This window comes from Magnolia sinica, chromosome 11 (genome assembly GCF_029962835.1).
Source record: "Magnolia sinica isolate HGM2019 chromosome 11, MsV1, whole genome shotgun sequence".
NCBI lineage: Eukaryota > Viridiplantae > Streptophyta > Magnoliopsida > Magnoliales > Magnoliaceae > Magnolia > Magnolia sinica.
The window spans coordinates 21,750,686-21,774,238 of NC_080583.1; the positions used below are offsets into that span (position 1 = coordinate 21,750,686).

At 41.9% G+C, this 23,553-nt stretch overlaps 1 protein-coding gene across 1 annotated transcript in view; it reads left to right on the forward strand.

Annotated features, from left to right (window-relative positions):
• Positions 1 to 962: 962 nt before the first annotated feature.
• Positions 963 to 23,553, forward strand: part of LOC131218942 (uncharacterized) — a 31,552-nt gene continuing 8,961 nt past the window's right edge. The window contains exons 1-6 of the mRNA XM_058213833.1: positions 963 to 1,339; positions 1,422 to 1,606; positions 8,580 to 8,855; positions 9,480 to 9,538; positions 11,364 to 11,400; positions 13,402 to 13,473. Of these exons, the coding sequence (XP_058069816.1) occupies positions 1,175 to 1,339; positions 1,422 to 1,606; positions 8,580 to 8,855; positions 9,480 to 9,538; positions 11,364 to 11,400; positions 13,402 to 13,473 (794 nt within the window). The 5' untranslated portion in view covers positions 963 to 1,174. The remainder of the gene's footprint in view (positions 1,340 to 1,421; positions 1,607 to 8,579; positions 8,856 to 9,479; positions 9,539 to 11,363; positions 11,401 to 13,401; positions 13,474 to 23,553) is intronic.

The following is a 23,553-nucleotide window of genomic DNA, read 5'->3' on the forward strand; positions in this document are numbered from 1 at the left end:
GATTTTTGGAAATCCAAAACAGTGAAAATTCAGGATGTTACAAATAATTTACTTTTCACACGCTATTTATGTTCCATAGTGTAATCCGTAGCAATAATCAAGTAGCTAATAATCTTAGCTGTAATTTTGGTCATGTTCATATGCTAGATTCAGTTTTTCGTCCAGGAAGGTACTTCACGACCAATTATAAGGTTTCCTTTCATGTTTTCGATCTTTTATTTATACTGAAAAATCCTTTCATATGGAAGCGCAAATGTATAACTCATCATCGGAGTATAAATTATATCCCCCGAATATTACCTAATCCTATTTACATATTGAGCGAGTGGTTGAATAGGTGGCCGATCTCATTCCATCCCAGTCATATACTATGTATCTGCCTATTTTGGTGCCTGGGATCATAGTTGTTTAGTTTGAATTGAGCCACAAATTCAATTCTAGCACGCTTGCACTTATCACGTGATGGAATTGAAAAAACAATAAAGCCTACGACAACAAATATGATATTTGTAATTTTTTCTCCTGGGTTTATATAACCATATGAATGACAAATAAACATCACCATGACCCCTAGGAAGGTTTAAAGTAAGTTTCATTATCACCGCCACTTCGTGTGATGTGGTCCACTTGAGCATTGGGCTTGCTTAATTTTCAAACTCGTGGACTAAAATGATATTACAAAAAATGAATGAACGGCATGATAAAATCGTTACGTTACAGTGGCCCCCACAAAGACCCTGTATTGATGCATTGAGCGTGTTTCCAAATTACAAAGTAAAATCAACTTTTAAATACATAAATATGTTGTTTGTTAATTTCGCACAAATATGACGATATTTTCAAAATCTCGGCGATATTATCCCACCGGTCTAAATTCCATTCCCCCTCTTTTCTCGAACTCGAATTAGAAAACCGAAACCACACGCAATCGTTCTCTTCAAAATATCGCGATTTATCGCGAAAATACTGCGATATATCGAAAATCTGGCCGATATTGTGGCTCCGGTCTCCCTTCCATCCCTCCTTTTCTCGGACTCGAAAGGAAGCAATACAAAACCGCAGCCTCAAGCTATCCTTTTCTCTCAGAAAACTTCAGGTTCTCGACTTTCATGGCAGCAAAAGCATTCCAAAACAGCTCTTTTCTCTTTCCAGAAAAACCCATTTCATCCAAAACATGTTCAAATCAAATGGCCTTTTCATTTCTCTCCTTCTCCTCTTAATCTCTTCCCCCAATTCCCCTGTTTTCGGAGAAGAGAGGAGCTTCCAAAGACCAGACCCTTTACAGAACTTCAAACCATATAATGGGGATTTCAATGTCACGAGCCCGCATTACTGGGCGGTAAGTAAATGAAATTTCGATTTGAAAGAATCGTGATTTGGAGCGTTTGGATTGATGGTTTTTATTTTTCTTTCTTGGGCAGTCTACAGTTTTTACAGGGGTTCATGGATATGCGATGGCGGGTGTTTGCATTTTGGGGGGATTGGCTTTTGCGAGTTTCTTGATTCTGAGGAGTTTTTTCGCCGATTCCGATTCGATTTCGGTGCGGACCGATTCGTATTATTTCTATTCGTTTTTGGCCGTCGTTCTTTTCACCTTCCTCGCCATGTAAGTATGCAAGCTTTTCGTTTCTTCAGTTTTTTTTCAGGGTAATTTGAAATACACCGCTAGAGTATCGTAATCTGTACGAATGCACCCGTGATTGCAAACGTGGCACCTAAGTAACTCAATCCAAACCGTAAAAATCTTGTGAACTTTTGTGGATGGGCCATAAATGATTGGAATCCTCTACAATACCTGTTTTACACGTTGCTTGAAACAACCAAGTCTCTGGGGAAACCATGTTTTATGTGTGTGTGTGTGTGTGTGAAATCCACTCCGTTTATCAGGTTCTATACTCGATTTTAGATCGTAAGGTCAGAAATCAGCTAGATCACATCTGAGATGAGCCACACCACATGAAACAATAGGGTGGGAATCATGACATGCATCTTTTGTTGGACCGTTCACAAGGCTAACTCATCAGAATGAAGATAAATTACAAAAATCATGCCTTATACAAAACTCAATTGAGCCACACCGCGTGAATTAAGCCATTTAAGGAGCAATTTACATTGGTTCTGTTGGTCTTGCCCAAGTGAATCCTTGGTCTAGATTATCTTCTTTATATTCATTCCAAATGATCATTCCAATGTTTATTTATTATTTAGTTTTTTATTTTTATTTACACACACCCCTACACACTCACACCGCAGTCCGATTTCACCACCCATGGATACTTGAACCCTTGACCGGGTGTTGAAACTCTTGAGATTATACCACCAGAGCGAGAGTAAGGATCCAATGATCATTCCAATGTTAGCAAACAGGACGTGCATGAAATTCACCCAATTCATTAGGTGCATCAGCTCTTTTTAATCCGGTTGGTGTGCTGTCATCATTTTTTCAAAATTGAATTTTTCTTTTTAATTTAAATTAATTAATTTTTTGTAAAATATTTAAATAAAAACCTTTTTTTTTAAAAAAACGGATAGAAAATCATGCCAGGAAAACATTGACCGTGGGCCGTCTATCATATGGGGGTGCGGGTCATTCATTGTTAGGGGCTAATCTTTTAATGTGAACGGCCCATTATGTCAAGCCAACCTTGATGTAGATAATCCATTATGGGGGTCTATCATGGATACGAGCCTCCATCATATCAGACATTGGATGTGGATCATTCATTGTGTGGGGCCCACCTTTAATGTAAACCATATAATTTGAATATCTCGGAATTAACAGATCGCCTATATATCAATAATTAAGATTCCAAATTATAAATTTAAATGTGTACGTATGTGTGAATACTTTTTTAATGTTGCCAAGAGGGGATTTTAATATTATCTTGCGTTCTTATAAAAACTTAATAAAATTAGGATTTTCTATTTATCTGAGCAAGGAGAATAAGACATGTATTTATAAAAGGAGGATAGTAGTGGCTTACCATTGCATTTCTCTTCTTTGAATTCTTTACACCATAGGTTTGTGCCTATCTTAATAATCATGTATACGAACCGCGATTTATATGTCGCACCCTAAACTTATATATAATGATCACAACAGTAAAGGAGCGCATCGTATCGCTCAATATAAATAATCCAACAATATAATAAAAATCGATAATCTTGTGTGGCCCACCTAATAGGAGTCTTACCGACTATCCATCATGTTGGACACAACTTTAAAGTGAGTTGTCCATTATATGGGATCACCTTGGATGCAGATCATTCATCATTGATGTTGACCATTCATCAAGGCCCACCTTGACGTGGGTCATCCATCACGCAGGGAGACTTGTAGTGTTGACCGTCCATTATGTAGGCCCACCTTGACGTGGGTCATCCATTACGTGAGGCGTGCCTCTGTTTTGGATCTGGCTGATTTTTCCACTCGTCCTACCATGAGCTTGAGTAACTGATGGACGGAGTGGATCTGTCACCGGTCCTATCTTAATTGAATGTTCTCGGGTCGGCTACTGTTGGGTACTCTAGTAAACCGTTATCTATTGCCAGCTCTACTCACAATCCTAAATTGACAACAGCAATCTCATCCACATCAATTCATGCCAATCCACACCTTCCAAATTGTGGACCTCTTTGTAGATGTACCTAAGGCGAAAAGTTACATCAATCTGATTAACTAACCTATCTGATCTCACCCGTTGAATTTGGACCATCAACTTAGTTTATTTTCAACTATCCATTTGGTGGTCACCAATTGGACAGCTGGGACTGTCTGTGGAATTAGGTCATTTTCGATTTGAAAGTGTACTCTCCTCCACATGAAGATGAGGCAAGTGCGTGTGAGATTGGGGCCACTCATCAGGCTAACTACATTGAATTTGTTCACAGCCTGAAAATTCAGTTATGATCATCTAGATCACCTGGTGGGTGCGTGTAAAGAATTAATGAACGGCCTCATTTTTGTGAACGAAGACGCCGCAGTGAGATGTCATGATGAGCGGCTGTGGCTCACGTGTGCCTCATTCCAACGGCCGAGGTAAGAATGATAACTTGGTACACGAGTCGAACCTAGCTCGGCTTGGCTCGCACGCTACCCAGCTTGAACTTAGCTCGACTTAGTCCTGGGCCTGATTAGGTATCTCGGCTCAAGCCAACTTGAGCCAAGTTTCAAATTGAGTTCGAGCATACGGGCTAAAAAAAAGTTTAGGTTTTATGATTTTTAATATATATGAAATATGATATATATTATAATATATATTATATATTTAAATATGTAAAATATTTATACTAAGTGAATCTGAGTTGTGTCAAGTTCAAGTCAAGTTCCAAGCTAAGCCGAGTGGAGTTCTGTATGGTTCGAATTTGGCTCAAAATTTCTTTAAGCTAAAAAAATCAGCCCCACTCAACTTAAACCCAATTTCAATTTGAGTGGAACTTTTTCAAGCCGAGTCAATAGAATTAACCCAGCTAACTCGGTTCGTGTGCAGCTCTAACACCAATGACAAAAACGACTACAGTGAAAGAAGAGTAAAAGAAGGGAAGTTATTTAATGGTCCAGCTGCACACACTTGATACACAAGCACTTAGAAAATGGTACAAATGGCTTATATGAACCTAAATTGATCCGGCTAACTTGTGGCAGCCACTGTCTTAAGTCACTATAAAAATGATTAGGTAGAAGAATCTCGACCTCTGACTTATGGGCACTTTTTTTTTTTCTTTTTTTTTTTTTTTTTAAATAAAATTAAAATAACACTATAGGATATCTTGCATTTTCAATCGTCCAGTAAATATCTATTAATATAATATTTCAACGACTTAATGAGAGCAATTTTTTATTCATGATGCATCTGAATTGCTTTTCATAATTTCAACGGTTTCATTTGAATTATTTATATGCCTCTGAGCATTTTTTGAGTAATTTCTAATAGCATCCGCATCATCTATAATATTCTATTGTGTATTATAAAGTAGAATATTGATTGAGTGGTGACCATGCCACCATATCTATGGTGATCATTCATGGTGGGATTTAATTAGACCGCCTGCTGATGTAAAAAATAAGGCCCACACAAAGCATTTTTAAAACTTACAATATGTATTAGATCGCACCTCAACTTTAACAGCCATGTGGCCCAGTCAAATACCACCATATTGGGTCACTGTGTAATCCTCGTCCATCAAAGTTTCAATGGGAGCAATGCCAATGTGTGATGCATTTAGGGGGCGTTGATTGGGTATTACCCTTTCCTATTCTATAGCCAGTGTAGGAAGAACGTAACAACATTTGATTGGATGACATGCCGCTATTAAAAATAGAGCTCATGCAAAGCATGTTCATAAGGAAAGCATATTAATGGACCGGCTAGATGGTGCCAAGGCTATTGTGATGTATGTGTTTTCTGCGTGCACGCATTCATTCATCCGGCTCATTTTAGGGTATGCTAAAAAATAAAGCTGATGAAGAGGTTCAGTGAACTATGCCACAAGAAAATATGGTGGTTGAATCCCCACTATTAAAAACTTTTTAAGGGCCCCAAAAGTTTTGGATCAAGGTAGTATCTGTGTTTTTCCTCCCACGGTGATCTTATCAATAGGTTTGATGGCAAATAAACATTACAATGGTCCTCCCAAGATTTGAATGGTGAGTGTCATTATTCCGTTATTTTTTTAGTATGGTCCACTTTAGCTTTGGATTTACTTTATTTTTAGACACATGCTTTTAAATAAGTTAGCAAATAGACAAATGTCATGCATATAAAAACAAACACATCATGATGGGCCCACAACACCCATCACTATCTAGCTGGGTGATGTTGGGGTCGCTCCCCCAATCTCCTTCCGTTTCACCCTATCGACTAGGCCCATTTCTATTACGGTCAGTGGTCTAATCAAATGCAGCCACACGCCACGTTGTGGCTGGACAGACATGGATAAAAGAAGCGGCTGTAATTCTTCTAACTCAACATAAAGGTTACCCTGTACGAGAATCAAGCTGATTTATTTGATAGGTGGGCCACACCAATAAAATCAATGCATGACCAGTGATCTAAGCCGACATACAGATCTTGCCACCCGGTGAATCTGCCTGCCTTTCTCGCCAAGTAATCTTCAGTGCGACGGCCACCTTTTGCCCGGGTTCGGACGTCCTGCACATGCAATCTTTTTGGAAAAACTGTTGGATGGTCATGTTTCGGTGACATGCAATCACATACAACCACAGTATTCCAACCTTTCCACACTGCACCATTTTTCTTGCCAAGCACATCCGAACCACAGTCTAGGTGGGCTGCATGTTGATAATCATACCCAAAATAAGTAAAGCCGATCAGCTCATAAGGTGCGCCACAATATTGAAATCAATGGATGATCATTTATTTAATTCAAAATATCGATATGGCCCACCAGATAATTGGATCCATTTTTATTTTTTATTTTTTATTTTTTATTTTTGTATTCATGGGAGGTGACCTTTTTCACGGTTTGGATCTCCTACATATGTGACACGCTGGTGGAAACAGGGTGTGCATGCTGCGGTGGATGAATGATTGTACAAGCATAGCTTGCTCAGATTACCATACGACCCCATCTTTACCGTCAAGGAGTCACACGTGTAGACATTTCAGATTTTCAAAATGGTGTGCCCATCATGAAGTGCACCTGGAACAGAAATTATCTGATTTATTCATCAGGTGGGCCACACCACTGCAAACAGTGTTAAGAAGAGAAACATAGCAGCTATCCACTTCAAATAAAAAAGTGGAAAGATCTGTGGCTAGGATCTTCCAATGTGAGATATATTTTGAGGCATGGTCCATCATGGTAGGATGCAACAGATAAATGGTTTGGATTACGGAACGGTGAGCCCCACTTTGCAGAATTGAAAACCCACGTATACAGTGGCCCAGAGTTCTAGTTTCACATATCGCACAGGTTTCAGTTCGCAAAGCTGCGGTTAACGTTTTGGCCATCCAAACCATTGATAGGATGCCCCTCATTATAGATGGACACTGCAACAAAAATCCTCTAGGTTAGTAGATCATGGACATCACAATCTGATCATTTTTCTAGTTTGAAATTGACTGCTCTCTAATTTCTTTCTTAACCGTCCATTTCTTGGGAAGCAATTGAACGGTTAGGATATTACAATTTGGGAGGTTTTAGCTGTATAGGCCATCACATGTGGTTTATAATATCAACGATCTAATATGGTTTCCAATAATGAAAATGGGATGCCTCAAACAATACTATCAGCTAACCGTCAAGTGGGCCACCACATGATTCATGGTGAGGGTTGTTTTCTATCATTTGGCATACATGATGATTGGATCCGACTGATTTTTGGACTATTATATTTTCATGACGGTCCAACCATGTTGAATGGATTGGATGTTATACCTACAACATGGTAGGCCCCACTCGCAGTTGGTTGCACGTTTCTTCATCTGAGACCTTCCTCACCACAGCATTGCCTCCAAAGAATTACTTTGTTTGGATGCGCTTCACCACCCGATCCATGTTTTGAAAACCAACGATTATAAAGAAAGTAGGCTAACGTTTTGGAAGTTAGAATCTCCCATCAATATAATTTTTCACTTGGCCCAAGAAAAGATGGATGAACCAAGTGGACGGTTTAGATTTGAATGATTGGACGATCCCCACCTTTAAAATCACCCGAATGTACATGTAAGCTTCTGGGTGCACTCGAGCATTCCTCATTTCATGAATAAATCGAGGAAAATCAGACTCCATGCATGAACGTCAATGACACGTTGACTTGCGGACTTCCTGCGCAAGATGCAAGGTGGGGTCCACCGTGATGTTTATGAGAAATCCAACCCGTCCATCCATTTTTTGAGATCAAATTTGGGCATGCGACCAAAAATGAGGAGTATCCAAAACTCAAGTGGGCCATACGAGATGAAACAGTGGGGAAAGGAATGCCCATCGTTGAAATTTTCCTAGGCTCCGTCTTGATGTTTATATGCCATCCAAACCGTTTATAAGGTCATTTTCACTGAGATGAAGTGAAAACACCAAAAACTTGGATCGATTCAAAACTTTTGTAGCCATATAAATGTTTCAATGGTGGTCACTAAATCCCCACTTTTTCCTCTCGTGTGGAACATTTGATTTTTGTGTACACCTTATTTTTGGTCGAATGTACTAAAATGAACTCGAAAAACGGATGGACGAATTGGATTTCTCACAAACATTGCAGTGGGCCCCACCCAGAATCCTTAACTTAGTCGTTTGCTAAAGTGGGCCCATGGTTAGATTTATCCAAGCCATTGATATGATGTTACCCATCATTATTGCGAATGTCTTAGACCTTCAATCAGTGGCCCGCAAACATATAGCAATGATGAAAAAAATGGCTTGATATTGGATAGCTAATATCTTCAAAATTTGAAGATTTTGGAGATATCCATCATTGGTGGTTGGACCCATCAGGTGAACCATTTGGATCACCTGTAAATGGGGCTCACTGTATTTGGTTGTGACATTAGAAAATATCATTGTCGTAAATAATCTGAATTTTGTTTTCTTTTTGTGACTTTAAATTATCAATGTAGAGTTGCATCGGGTCTTGTTCTCGCCACAAATAGGAACTTCTATGGGAGAGCCAAGAAATTGAAACAAACCTTGCTAAGTGCTGCTGTAGATGCTCGCACCACAATTCGGAAAGTAACAGTTGCCATGAACCAAACGCACCGGCTCCTCTGCCCTTACGATGAAGCCACATGTTCTCGCTCCAATTCGACGTCCCAGAACCTCAAGAAGGAGTCGGAATCCATACGCCAGTTAGTGTATAAGAACCGACGTTCGATAGATTCGGCATTAAGAATTTCGTAATTATCTCTCTAATTGCACTTTCTTTTTTTTCTTTATTATTATTATTTTTTGTTGGGACTGAGTAAATATTATGAAATAGTCCAAGATTTGGGAATTGTATGCCAAACAGTCCCTAAGAAGAGGAAAACAGTCACCCACATGTAACGAAGATCTGGGTAGGTTGGGTTCGTGCTCATAGCTCAATGGTAAATAATGTACATTTCAACATTGAAGCTTGGGTTCGATCTTGGCTTATTTATTTATTTTTTTTAAAAGTCAGTGGATATTTTTATTGATATAAAGAGAATTAAGAAAAATTTTAACTATTTAAATTTTAGTAAAATTTAGTTCAGGATTTTGATAATTTGTTAAGTTTCTGCAAGTAAAAAATTCCATATTTATCAGACAAAAGTTATATATATATATATATATATATATATTGAAATAAAGAGTAAAATAGTATAATATGAAATGAACAAGAAAATGACCCAAAGGATGTTTCGGCAATTTGTTTTACTAAGGTGGTTTTAGCATAAATGGGTAATCACTTAAAAGTCTAAATTTGAACTTTTGTATAAATTTTATAATTTATTTTTTATTTAATTGAGCATTGGCTTACTTTTTGACATGTTCTTTGTTAGGTCCGGAGTAACTACAGGCATTGTATCTGCAAATCTTGCACTAGTCATTGCTGCACTAGGTAAGCCTCAATTACCACTCTCCCTTCAATTTTAGAAAATTTGTTTCTTTATTAATATAAATATGGATAAGTAGCTTCTCAAGAAAGCACCCGCGAAGGAAAAAAAAAAGAAGGAGAAATAAGCTATACCTATCATATGAATATGAGAGAGAGAGAGAGAGAGAGAGAGAGAGAGAGAGAGCTTGGGTGTTAATTCTAATTTTATAGATGGAGTTGATGGTTTCACTTCACAATTTAAGTCAATTTGAGAAATATATGCTATATAGCATGCAACAGTTTTTTCTATACGCATGTATACATATATATGCATATGATTTCCTAATTTATTTTATTAGCAGATTTTTTTATTTAAAAACAAAAAAACAGATATGGTGTCTCAAGACGGCAACAAAATGAATATGTATTTAAATCAATCTATAACACTGCCCATCAAGTTGGAGTATAAATGTTGTACGTGTCTAACTTGCTCAATAGATCATGAAATTGAGAAGAAAGAACAACTTTAGTAAGGAAATCAATGACTTAATCCTTGGAGTGAACATGGGGCGTGGAAAGAAGATCTGAGATGACCTTTTTATGAATGAAGTAGCAATGCACCTCGATACGACCAATAAGTTTATAGAATGCTAGATTGCATGCAATATGAAGGGTGGTTTGGTTGCTACAATACAAAGGAATAAACATTGCACTGCAACTCCAAGATTTCTATGAAGGGATTGAAGCCAAATAACTTCACATGTTCATGACCTATAAAATGGTGTTAAACTTTAACAAATGAGTTGCAACGATTTGTTTCTTGCTCTTCCAAAAAAACAAGGCCACCCCCCAGAAGGTTACTCAATTGCTCTGATACCACATAGAAGAGGAGATTAGGGGGAAAAAATGTTATTTTGTGGAGCAAGAATTGCTCCCTAACTTGTTTTTTAAAGAGCTTTTAAAAAGGGTATAATGTCTTGAGGGAGTATGGAAATGAGCATATATCACTCTTTAACCATAACCACCATCATACATTTAGGCATCAAGGAAAATAAATAAAAAGAAGATATAATATATACTTGGTTCATTGTATCAAGCAGGTTATATCGATGAGGAAATGCTAGTAAATAATTCCACTATCAAAATAAGAAGAATGAGAAATATAAGAGGAGCGGTGCTCACATATCAAGAACTTTTGGAAACTCATTCCACCTCTTCTCTTAAAGTAATTCAAGATTACCATTGGAAAGTCCTTCACCTCATCTTTCAGCAACCAAAGAAAACCCATGGGAAATAATCTCACCTCTTCATTCCACCTTCCTAACACATAAGGAAAAAAAAAACACCGCCGAAACTCTTCATTGTTTGAAACCATTTCCTTTATCCCCTCTCTATCTTACTAGCATATGGGAAAATCTTTCAAGGTTTCATAGAGAAAAGACCATCTCTTAACTTTTATGCCTCAATACCCTGACTTGGACATTAATAAATCTTAGAAAAATGTCCTTTACCTAACATACAAAATACTATTTTTGCCGTTGAAAAAATACCCCTCGTTGATATCTTTCTTACGTCCAAGTGCATTACATTATTTCCACATGCAGTGCTTACACGTATGGGCCCTCGCTTGCACCAACGTGCCTGTGGGTCCAGACCGTGAATATATGGCATTTGTATGAGAGATGGGCATTAGGACGATATCACATCATAATGCATTTTAATCCATTTCTTTTGTAGGCTTTTGGAAGAAAGGATTTTTTGTTTAAAAATCATTTTCATAGCTAAACTTCAATTCCATTCTAGTTAAACTTCGTTTTTTTAAATGGAAAACCATTGCTTTTGGATGCAGTTATGTTACTACTACACTGTCGCCCTGGATTCATCATGTAAGTACCAAAATTCTGTTCATTGATTTGGGTTTCGTCCTAAAGGTTTGCTAATCCCACATAAGATTCGAGCTTTCCATCAGATGGGCCACACCATTTAGATAGTCTGGTCTAAAGGTCTAACTTTCTCACTCATCCGAAGGCCCACACGTTCAGAACATTTGGTGGTTAGAAAAGCGTTAATTTAGCGCTTTTTTTTTCACATTCAGGTCCACCTCAATAACCAGCTGATTTTTGGCCACAAGATATAATTGGTGTGGTCCACCTGATGGAAAGTTCATATACTGCCTCCTCATTCGAGCTGTTGCTTTTCCAAATCAAAAGCTCGGAGGGGGAAATTGGCATTGTGAAATTGGTGATCGCCAATTGCCAATTAGATTCTTCATGACTATGATTAGTCTACAGCCCACCTGTCTTACGCAGCGGATAAAACGACCAAGCTCTGTGGGGCCCACCAGTTTGTACATATGAAATCCACTCCATCCATCAGCTGAGAACCAATACATGAAAAGATTAGCTAGGCTAATGAAAAACACTACCGGTGACACCAATGGAAACAATGTAAAATTGCACTTGAAACCGCAAAGTTCATGTGGTGTGTGGCCTGCCCGTGTTTTGAATCAGGCTTTTTTTTTTTTTTATTTTTTTTTTTATTTTTTATTTTTAATTTTAATTTTTAAATTTTTTAAATTTTAAAAATTCTGGTCGCTTGCGACCGTTGAACAGGCTTGATGAAAGATCCACACCATGGTGTCCCACACATAAACTTATGGTTGGTGTAACATCTCTATGGTTCCCTGTTGTGTGCCCCACCTGAGTTATGTATCTGGCTGATTTTTAGCTCCAAGAGCCAAAATCAGGACTTCAGATGGCCGGACCTGGGCCACATACAATCAGTAATTGAATAGGCTCAAGCGACTAGTTCAAAATTCAGGCCCGAACTAACTCAAGGAGAGTCGTTCGCCAGCCCACTGATGACTATTATAATCTGTGCTGTACACCGCGACCGTTCATGGCGATCGTTCCAAAATGGGCCACACGTTCAAGCAAATGGATAACTAGAAAAGATTGTTATACCTGTCCTTGTTTCTACATATTATAGCCCCCCTGATTCGTTGCTAAGAGCTGAACACGAACCGAGCTAGGTTTGGCTAGGGTAAGCTCAACTCGAAGCTGGGTTTGAGCTGAGCCAAGCGGAGCTAATTTTTTGAGCTTGAAAGGATTTTGAGCTGGGATCGCGCTTGACCATGTTTGACTCAATTCGGCTGGAAACTCAGCATGAACTTGACTCAACTCGGCTCAGCTTGATTTAGCTTGAGTTATAACTTAATTTTATATATATATATATATATATATATATATATATAAAATATGAAAAAGGGGCAGGGCTCATTCGTATAAAAACTAAAAATAAAATGTCTTACTTGAAAGCTAAACTTGAACTAGAACTTAGCTCAAACTTAGTTCAAAAGTATGAACTCGAACTTGGCTCGTACTCAGCTTAAGTTGGCTGGAGCTGCTGACCAAAGAGTTGGCAAGCTTAATTACCGAGCCAAGTGAAACTCAAGCTGGGATAGGCTGTTGGTCAAACCGAGCTTAGCTGTGCTAAGCTCAACTCGGTTCAGCTCGTGTCTATGCCTGATTTTAGGCTACAACTAATGTTGTGGCTGACCTAATGGCAAGCTCGGATGGGACACCATGACTCTCCTCAAGTGGGCCACGTGCAACAATCGGATGGCTGGAAAAGTTCTTTTTCCTGCACATTTTGGCCCACCTGATGAGTAAATAGCTTGATTCTTAGGCCAAAAGATCTAAATGGTGTGGCCCACCTGTTGGAAAGCTCGGATCTCACACACACAATTCCACATTGGCACGTGTTTGTGTAGATGGGCAGGGCTTTTACACACGTGGGCTTAGCAAACCTCTCCCTTTTAGTGGAACTTGTATCATGTTGTCTTGTGTACGTTCATCTCACTCCATCTTTGTTCATCAACGGTGCAGGATAATTCTCATATGCTGGATTTTAACAGCTCTCTGTTGGGTCATCACCGGCTTCCATTTCTTCATCCACACGTGAGAACGTTTAACAAACTTTACAAAGTGGGGGCTATTTAGTGTGTTGTCCGGAGCCCGTCCAACGAAAATCTCAGTGGGCCCCACCGTAATATGTGTGACATCCGCTCGTTCCATCATTGGTGGCAGCTTATATTAAGACGCGAGCCGAAAGATAGGGACGATCCAAAACTTAAGTGGGCCACACCACATGGAAAAGTGATGATGGGCCCCCGCGATGGATCCCAGGATCAAATGACTGTGGGGCCCACAGTGATGTATGTTCCTTCCACGCCGTCCATCATCTGTGTTGACAGCTCACTTTATTGCATGTGGGGCCCACCGTGATGTATGTGCCTTCCACGCCGTCCATCATCTGTGTTGACAGCTCACTTTATTGCATGTGGGGCCCACCGTGATGTATGTGCCTTCCACGCCGTTCATCTGTGTTGACAGCTCACCTTATTGCATGATCCAAAAAATGAAGCAGATTCAAATCTCAGGTGGACCATACCATAGGAAACACTGGTGATTGACCATTAAAAACTTATGAAGAGCCACAAAAGTTGTGGATGGAGATGATATTTGTGTGGTCCATTCATCCTAAATTATCAACAGGTTGGATGACAAGATAAACATTCCTGTGGTGTGGTCCCCAAGAAGTTTTTTAATGGTAAGCATTCAAGCACTATTGTTTCCTGTGGTGTGGTCCACCTGAGATTTGAATATGCTTTTGGGAGTCAAAATGGATGGACGGTGTGGATGTAAAGCACATACATCACAGTCAGGGATTCACTAAAGCCGCGTCCCTTTTTTTGGGACACGGATTGGCTACTCCCCCTGACACCAGCCCTGGAGCTGATGGTCGGTGCTCTGTGGGCCCATCATGATGTATGTGTTTCATCCATTCCGTCTATCTATTTTTCTAGACCAATTTATGGTAATACACTAAAAATGAGGTATATCCCAATCTCAGGTGGACCACATTAAAGGAAAGAGTGTTGAATGAACTTCGACCGTTAAAAACTTCTTGGGGGCCATAAAAGTATTGTATCAAGTTGATCTTTGTTTTCTCCCTTCATCTGGGTCTTTATGACCTAATAAACGGATTGGATTTCAAATAAACAGTACATCAGGCCTTAGGAGGATTTAAATGATGGATATCCAATCACTATTTTTTTCCTGTGGTGTGATCCTTTTGAGATATATATCCCTCTCATTTTTCGGATAAAGATATAAAATGATATTTTAAAATGGATGAACGGAATGGATGAAACACATACATCATTGTGGGGCCCACAGCACACCGACCACCAGCTCCGGGGCTGGTGTCAGGGGGAGTAGCCAATCCGTTTTCCTTTTTTTTGGCTGATAATTGATGGATGGAGTGGATGTCACACACACACACATTTCATGTTGGGCCTCACAAAGCATTTAGTTGTAAGGGGCTGTTGTCCCAGAATCTGTATGGAGACGGTACGCATGTGACGCAGGGATGAACGTGATGAGGATAACTACTCCGAATCCACGGAGCTTCTCTGGACTCCTCACAGAGACTTCTCGAATCCACGAGGAAAGAAAGCAGAAAAATAGAAATAAATTCTAATAAATTCAAAATTGATTAATTGATGAATAAAAACGAGTTCACAACCCTTTAAATAGGGCTACCAAGCAATGGGAAAGAAATTAGAAGCAAACTACAACTCAAACTCTTAGAATCCGCGACTTACTATAAATAGTAAACTTACTATTTATAGACGGTCGTGATGTCTACTAGTGCGCAAGGTTTTCGGCCAAAAATAGTAAGTGTCCTATTTGGCTTCACCAAACCGTTCTCCTAATTATTCTAAGCTCTTTTCACGTTGGGCGCAACTCCTAAAGCCCGACGGATGAAGAGTTATAATCGAACTAAAACTTACTATTTATAGTAAAAACGAAATTAAAACAGGGAAACGACCGTCAATCCAGGGGTTTTTCGCAATTGCGGCGCAACCCGGTGTAGTGGGTTGGTTGGCTTAGAGTGGCTCGTTCTACCCCAAAATCATATATTTTACGTCGATAACTCATTAGGATTGCAAGATACGCCCGATTTAAGGTTCGATGGTCGGGATCACTCGTCGACCGGGCCTTTTCTGATCCATCTTGGCCATGTAATTTTCTGCGACCCACTCTACATCAGTCTCCTCCACTTCAAAAGAACTCGTCCTCGAGTTCTCGTCATGCTCTGGTTCATGATACTCGGTCAGGTCCGCGACATTGAAAGTCTGTGAGATTGCCATGTCATCCGGAAGATCAACAATATAAGCGTTGTCATTGATCTTTCGGATGATTGGGACGGGTCCAATCTTCTTATTTTTCAACTTGTTGTACGTCCCGGTCGGAAATCTCTCTTTGCGCAGATGGACCATAACGCGGTCGCCCACCTCGAACACTTTTTGTCGCCGATGCTTGTCCGCTTGTTCCTTGTACTTCTCATTCGAGGCATGTAGCTTGGTCTGCACTTCTGCATGGATGCCCATGATTTTGTCTGCCATATGTTCTGCTGCAATGCTCGTGCCTGGATGCTTGGGCAGAGGGACCAAGTCAAGTGTTTGGCGAGGCACTCGTCCGTATATAATCTGGAATGGTGATCTCCCTGTTGAGCGGTTCACCATGTTGTTGAATGCAAACTCTGCTTGAGACAAGGCCAAATCCCACTGCTTCGGTTTTTCTCCTGAAATACAGCGAAGGATGTTTCCCAATGTGCGATTCACAACTTCGGTCTGCCCATCAGTCTGTGGGTGGTAAGCACTGCTGAATTGAAGTCGTGTATCGAATCGATTCCATAAAGTCCGCCAAAAGTGGCTAATGAACTTCGTGTCACGATCGGAAGTAATGGTCTTGGGGACCCCGTGTAGCCGTACGACCTCCCTGAAAAATAGATTCGCCACGAGTGTTGCATCGAGGGTCTTCTTGCATGGGATAAAGTGCACCATCTTGGAGAAACGATCTACCACCATGAACACATAATCAATGCCACGTTGTGTTCGTGGGAGACCAAGCACAAAGTCCATTGATAAATCCTCCCAAGGATCGTTAGGCACAAGTAACGAGGTGTAGAGGCCCGTATTCTGAGATTGCTCCTTGGAGATCTGACAAACATGGCAACGTTGTACGGCTTTTCCCACATCGCGTACTAATTGTGGCCAGTAATACCGCTCTTCCACAAGACCTCGCGTCTTGTCTCGCCCCAGGTGTCCACCGAGGCCACCTCCATGTAGTTCCTGAATAATCTGCTCCCTCAGAGAACTTTGGGGGATGCATAATCGATTCTCTTTGAAGAGAAAATCGTCCTGTATATGAAGGTCATTGGGGTGACCTTCTTGGCACTTCATCCAAGAATCTTTGAAGTCCTCATCCTCGGCATACAGCTCATTGAGACAGTCGAAACCGACCACCTCGTTGCTCATTGTAACAAGCAGTGATGCACGATGGCTAAGTGCATCAGTCACCTTATTCTGTTACCCTGACTTGTGCTTCAAAACGAACGTAAATTCCTGTAAAAATGCAACTCATCTAGCATGCACACGATTCACGTTATTCTGACTATTAAAAAACTTTAATGCTTGATGGTCAGTGTACAAAACAAACTCTCTTTGAATCAGATAATGCCGTCAATGTCGTAGCGCCTGAACAACTACGTATAACTCAAGCTCATAAGTCGACCACTTCTTTTGGGCTTCGCTGAGCTTCTCGCTTAGAAGGCTACCGGCCTGCCTTCCCGTGATAATACTCCTCCAATTCCGACGTATGAAGCGTCACACTCAACCTCAAACAATTTGTCGAAATTAGGAAGCACCAAAACCGGTGTTGTAGACAAACGATGCTTGATCTCATGAAAGCTCTTGTCAGCTTTATCGGTCCACTGGAACGGTCCTTTTTTCATGCAATCTGTTATAGGCGTGACTATGGTACTAAAATCTCGCACAAATCGACGATAGAAAGTCGCCAACCCGTGAAAACTCCTCACCTCATGAATGTTTGTCGGGATCGGCCATTCCCTAATAGCTCGCACCTTTTCATCGTCCACACGAATGCCTATGGATGTTACAACAAATCCTAGAAACAATAGGCTGTCAGTTAAAAAACTACACTTCTTCAAGTTGAGGTACAACTTGTTAAGTTGTAGGACCTGTAACACCTGCCTGAGATGTTTCTTGTGCTCCGCCTCATCCTGGCTATATATCAATATGTCATCAAAATATACTACCACAAATCGGCCAGTGAACGGTTTTAGAACTTGATTCATCAAACGCATAAAAGTACTTGGTGCGTTCGATAGGCCGAAGGGCATGACCAACCACTCATACAACCCTTCCTTGGTCTTGAATGCCGTTTTCCACTCATCACCGGGTCGAATACGAATCTGATGGTACCCGCTCCTTAGATCTAGTTTAGAGAATACCTTAGCCCCTTCTAACATATCGAGCATGTCGTCCAACCGTGGTATTGGAAACCGATATTTGATGGTAATTTTGTTGATTGCTCGGCTGTCGACACACATGCACCAGATTCCATCTTTTTTTGGCATTAATAATGCCGGTACGGCACATGGGCTCATGCTCTCTCTCAAGAGACCCTTACGGATCAATTCCTCCACTTGCCCTGGAAGTATCTCGCACTCCTTCGGACTCATCCGATAATGAGGGCGATTGGGCAGGCTAGCCCCAGGGACGAGGTCTATGTGATGTTGGATGTCCCTCATGGGGGGCAATCCATCAGGTAAATCCTCAGGCCAGACTTCTTTGAATTCGTTTAGCAACAGTCTTAAGCTTGGAGGGATATTTGAGGGTTCCTCTTCCTCGCCCTTCACTACTACGGCGTATACCTCGCCAGTTTCCTTAGATTCCTCCATGAAATCCCGAATGGTCAAGAGAGAACTCCCCTCCACTTTAGAGGCTTCAGGGTGGTTCTCTGGTGCCATAGGGGCAAGGATTATTTTTCGACTATCCTTGACAAATACGTAGACATTATCTCGTCCCCGATGGGTCGCATCACGGTCCGACTGCCAGGGTCGACCGAGTAACATATGACAAGCTTCCATATCGACCACGTCACAAAGTATTTGATCCTTATAATTTTTGCCAATTGAAAACGAGATAGTGCATTGTTCAGTTACCTTGGTCTCATTCACCTTTTTTATCCAGCCAATAGAGTATGGGGAAGGATGTTTCATCGTTGGTAGCCGCAACTTGTCCACCATTACTCTTGAGACGATGTTTTCGCTACTACCACTGTCTATGATCACATCACAGACCTTTCCGTTGACGGTGCACCGAGTACGAAATATATTGTGTCGCTGTGGATGTAATTCCTTTCGTGGGGCATACAGTAATCGCCTCACAACTAGAAATTCGCCACGATCCTCGCCCGTCACTTCATCGCCACCTGCTATTCATCAGTGGTTTGTTCATGTTCATCAAAGCGATGGTCTTCTTCTGCAGCCTCATCTTCAGTGCCCCCTTCGTTTATAGTCAAGTGCGCTGCGGGACGTTGAGGACAAGTGTTTGATAAGTGGCCTGGTTGGCCACAGCGGTAACAATTATTCGACCTTGGCCGAGCATAAGGATTTGGAATCCTACTCGGACTCACTGTTGTGGGTGCTGCACGTTGAGGTCTGGATGAGCCGCTCCCCGTATCACGGTTTGCGGTTGTAGGAAGTTGAGGTACTGGGTCTTTTCCTCGTGGCAGCACTGGATCCTGCGTGGGACCCGTCATGGGGGGTCGAGTTGAAGGATATGGACGAGCAGGAGCTCTTGCAAGTTGTGTTTCCGCCCTACCCGCCAATTGAACCGCTTCATCCACAGTCCCGACTGGGTACATCTGAACTCGGTCCTGAATTGTCGGTCGCAACCCACCTATAAATCGCGCCACCTTCTGTGACTCCGATTCTGACAGATCGTTTCGTGTAGCCACCGTTGAAATTCTTCAGATAATCTGGATCGTCGATTTCCTTGCCGCAATTTTGATATTCTTTGGAATAATATCTCGCTCATAATCACCGGGAGAAATCGAGATCGAAGAAGACGTCTCATCCGTGGCCATGATGAGATGGCGCCTTATTCTGGCGAGCTCGTGAGAGTTGTAATTGTTCCCACCATGCGGAAGCCCGGATTTTAATTTAAACGCTACCAATTTTACCCTTTTATGATCCGCACGTCCATATAATCAAAATATCTCTCTACTTCGGCTAGCCAATCGAGAAAATCTTCTATACGTAATAAACCGTTAAAACTAGGAAGTTCAACCTTACCTCAATAGTCTCTTTCAGCACGATCTAGATAATCACCTCCATGGATTGGTCGTCGGGCAAAACCCTCATTAAGGTCCTCGTCGCTGGAACTTAAATCATCTGGTGTAGCCCTACGGTTTGCCACTGGTAGTGCTCTACGAAAATCGGGGTTGTGTCGTACAGCAACCATGGGTGGTGGGGCCACCACGGGTGGTGGAGCACCGCCTAAGGCTCGGGGCGGAAGTAGCGCATCCGCAAGACGGTCAAGAGTTGCCTGCAGCCCTTGCATGGTCAACTGACTCTCCCGGTGGAAAGTTTCCATTCTTTCCGAAAGATAACGAATCCCTGGATCACCGTCCACAGGATTTTGATTCATACCTTCGTTGTTTGCCATCGGCCCGAGGGGAATCCTCGCTTTGATACCAATTGACGCAGGGATGAACGTGATGAGGATAACTACTCCGAATCCACGGAGCTTCTCTGGACTCCTCACAGAGACTTCTCGAATCCACGAGGAAAGAAAGCAGAAAAATAGAAATAAATTCTAATAAATTCAAAATTGATTAATTGATGAATAAAAACGAGTTCACAACCCTTTAAATAGGGCTACCAAGCAATGGGAAAGAAATTAGAAGCAAACTACAACTCAAACTCTTAGAATCCGCGACTTACTATAAATAGTAAACTTACTATTTATAGACGGTCGTGATGTCTACTAGTGCGCAAGGTTTTCGGCCAAAAATAGTAAGTGTCCTATTTGGCTTCACCAAACCGTTCTCCTAATTATTCTAAGCTCTTTTCACGTTGGGCGCAACTCCTAAAGCCCGACGGATGAAGAGTTATAATCGAACTAAAACTTACTATTTATAGTAAAAACGAAATTAAAACAGGGAAACGACCGTCAATCCAGGGGTTTTTCGCAATTCCGGGCTGCGCAACCCGGTGTAGCTGGGTTGGTTGGCTTCAGTAGCTCGTTCTACCCCAAAATCATATATTTTACGTCAGATAACTCATTCCGGATTGCAAGATACGCCCGATTTAAGGTTCGATGGTCTGGATTACTTCTGTCGTCGACCGGGCCTTTTCTGATCCATCTTGGCCATGTAATTTTCTGCGACCCACTCTACATCAGTCTCCTCCACTTCAAAAGAACTCGTCCTCGAGTTCTCGTCATGCTCTGGCTCATGATACTCGGTCAGGTCCGCGACATTGAAAGTCTGTGAGATTGCCATGTCATCTGGAAGATCAACAATATAAGCGTTATCATTAATCTTTCGGATGATTGGGACAGGTCCAATTTTCTTATTTTTCAACTTGTTGTACGTCCCGGTCGGAAATCTCTCTTTGCGCAGATGGACCATAACGCGGTCGCCCACCTCGAACACTTTTTGTCGCCGATGCTTGTCCGCTTGTTCCTTGTACTTCTCATTCGAGGCATGTAGCTTGGTCTGCACTTCTGCATGGATGCCCATGATTTTGTCTGCCATATGTTCTGCTACAATGCTCGTGCCTGGATGCTTGGGCAGAGGGACCAAGTCAAGTGTTTGGCGAGGCACTCGTCCGTATATAATCTGGAATGGTGATCTCCCTGTTGAGCGGTTCACCATGTTGTTGAATGCAAACTCTGCTTGAGACAAGGCCAAATCCCACTGCTTCGGTTTTTCTCCTGAAATACAGCGAAGGATGTTTCCCAATGTGCGATTCACAACTTCGGTCTGCCCATCAGTCTGTGGGTGGTAAGCACTGCTGAATTGAAGTCGTGTATCGAATCGATTCCATAAAGTCCGCCAAAAGTGGCTAATGAACTTCGTGTCACGATCGGAAGTAATGGTCTTGGGGACCCCGTGTAGCCGTACGACCTCCTTGAAAAATAAATTCGCCACGTGTGTTGCATCGAGGGTCTTCTTGCATGGGATAAAGTGCGCCATCTTAGAGAAACGATCTACCACCACGAACACTGAATCCATGCCACGTTGTGTTCGTGGGAGACCAAGTACGAAGTCCATTGATAAATCCTCCCAAGGGCCGTTAGGCACTGGTAACGGGGTGTAGAGGCCCGTATTCTGAGATTGCCCCTTGGAGGTCTGACAAACATGACAACGTTGTACGGCTTTTCCCACATCGCGTACTAACTGCGGCCAGTAATACCGCTCTTCCACAAGAGCTCGCGTCTTGTCTCGCCCCAGGTGTCCACCGAGGCCACCTCCATGTAGCTCCTGAATAATCTGCTCCCTCAGAGAACTTTGGGGGATGCACAATCGATTCCCTTTGAAGAGAAAATCGTCCTGTATTGTAGGTCACCGGGTGACCTTCTTGACACTTCATCCAAGAATCTTTGAAGTCCTCATCCTCGGCATACGGATCCTTGGACGAAGCCGACTACCTCGTTGCTCATTGTTACTAGTAGTGATGCACGACGGCTAAGTGCATCAGCCACCTTGTTCTGCTGCCCTGACTTGTGCTTCAGAACGAACGTGAATTCCTGTAAAAACGCAACCCATCTAGCATGCACACGATTCACGTTAGTCTGGCTATTAATAAACTTTAATGCTTGATGGTCAGTGTACAAAACAAACTCTCTTTGAATCAGATAATGTCGCCAATGTCGCAGCGCCTGAACAACTGCGTACAACTCAAGCTCATAAGTCGACCACTTCTTTCGGGCTTCGCTGAGCTTCTCGCTGTAGAAGGCTACTGGCCTGCCTTCCTGTGATAATACTCCTCCAATTCCGACGTATGAAGCGTCACACTCAACCTCAAACAATTTGTCGAAATTAGGAAGCACCAAGACCGGTGTTGTAGACAAACGAAGCTTGATCTCATGAAAACTCTTATCAGCTTTATCGGTCCACTGGAACGGTCCTTTTTTCATGCAATCTGTTATAGGCGCGACTATGGTGCTAAAATCTCGCACAAATCGACGATAGAAAGTCGCCAACCCGTGAAAACTCCTCACCTCATGAATGTTTGTCGGGATCGGCCATTCCCTAATAGCTCGCACCTTTTCATCGTCCACACGAATGCCTATGGATGTTACAACAAATCCTAGAAACAATAGGCTGTCAGTTAAAAAACTACACTTCTTCAAGTTGAGGTACAGCTTGTTAAGTTGTAGGACCTGTAGCACCTGCCTGAGATGTTTCTTGTGCTCCGCCTCATCCTGGCTATATATCAATATGTCATCAAAATATACTACCACAAATCGGCCAGTGAACGGTTTTAGAACTTGATTCATCAAACGCATAAAAGTACTTGGTGCGTTCGATAGGCCGAAGGGCATGACCAGCCACTCATACAACCCTTCCTTGGTCTTGAATGCCGTTTTCCACTCATCACCGGGTCGAATACGAATCTGATGGTACCCGCTCCTTAGATCTAGTTTAGAGAATACCTTAGCCCCTTCTAACATATCGAGCATGTCGTCCAACCGTGGTATTGGAAACCGATATTTGATGGTAATTTTGTTGATTGCTCGGCTGTCGACACACATGCGCCAGCTTCCATCTTTTTTTGGCGTTAATAATGCTGGTACGGCACATGGGCTCATGCTCTCTCTCAAGAGACCCTTACGGATCAATTCCTCCACTTGCCCCTGAAGTATCTCGCACTCCTTCGGACTCATCCGATAATGAGGGCGATTGGGCAGGCTAGCCCCAGGGACGAGGTCTATGTGATGTTGGATGTCCCTCATGGGGGGCAATCCATCAGGTAAATCCTCAGGCCAGACTTCTTTGAATTCGTTTAGCAACAGTCTTAAGCTTGGAGGGATATTTGAGGGTTCCTCTTCCTCGCCCTTCACTACTACGGCGTATACCTCGCCAGTTTCCTTA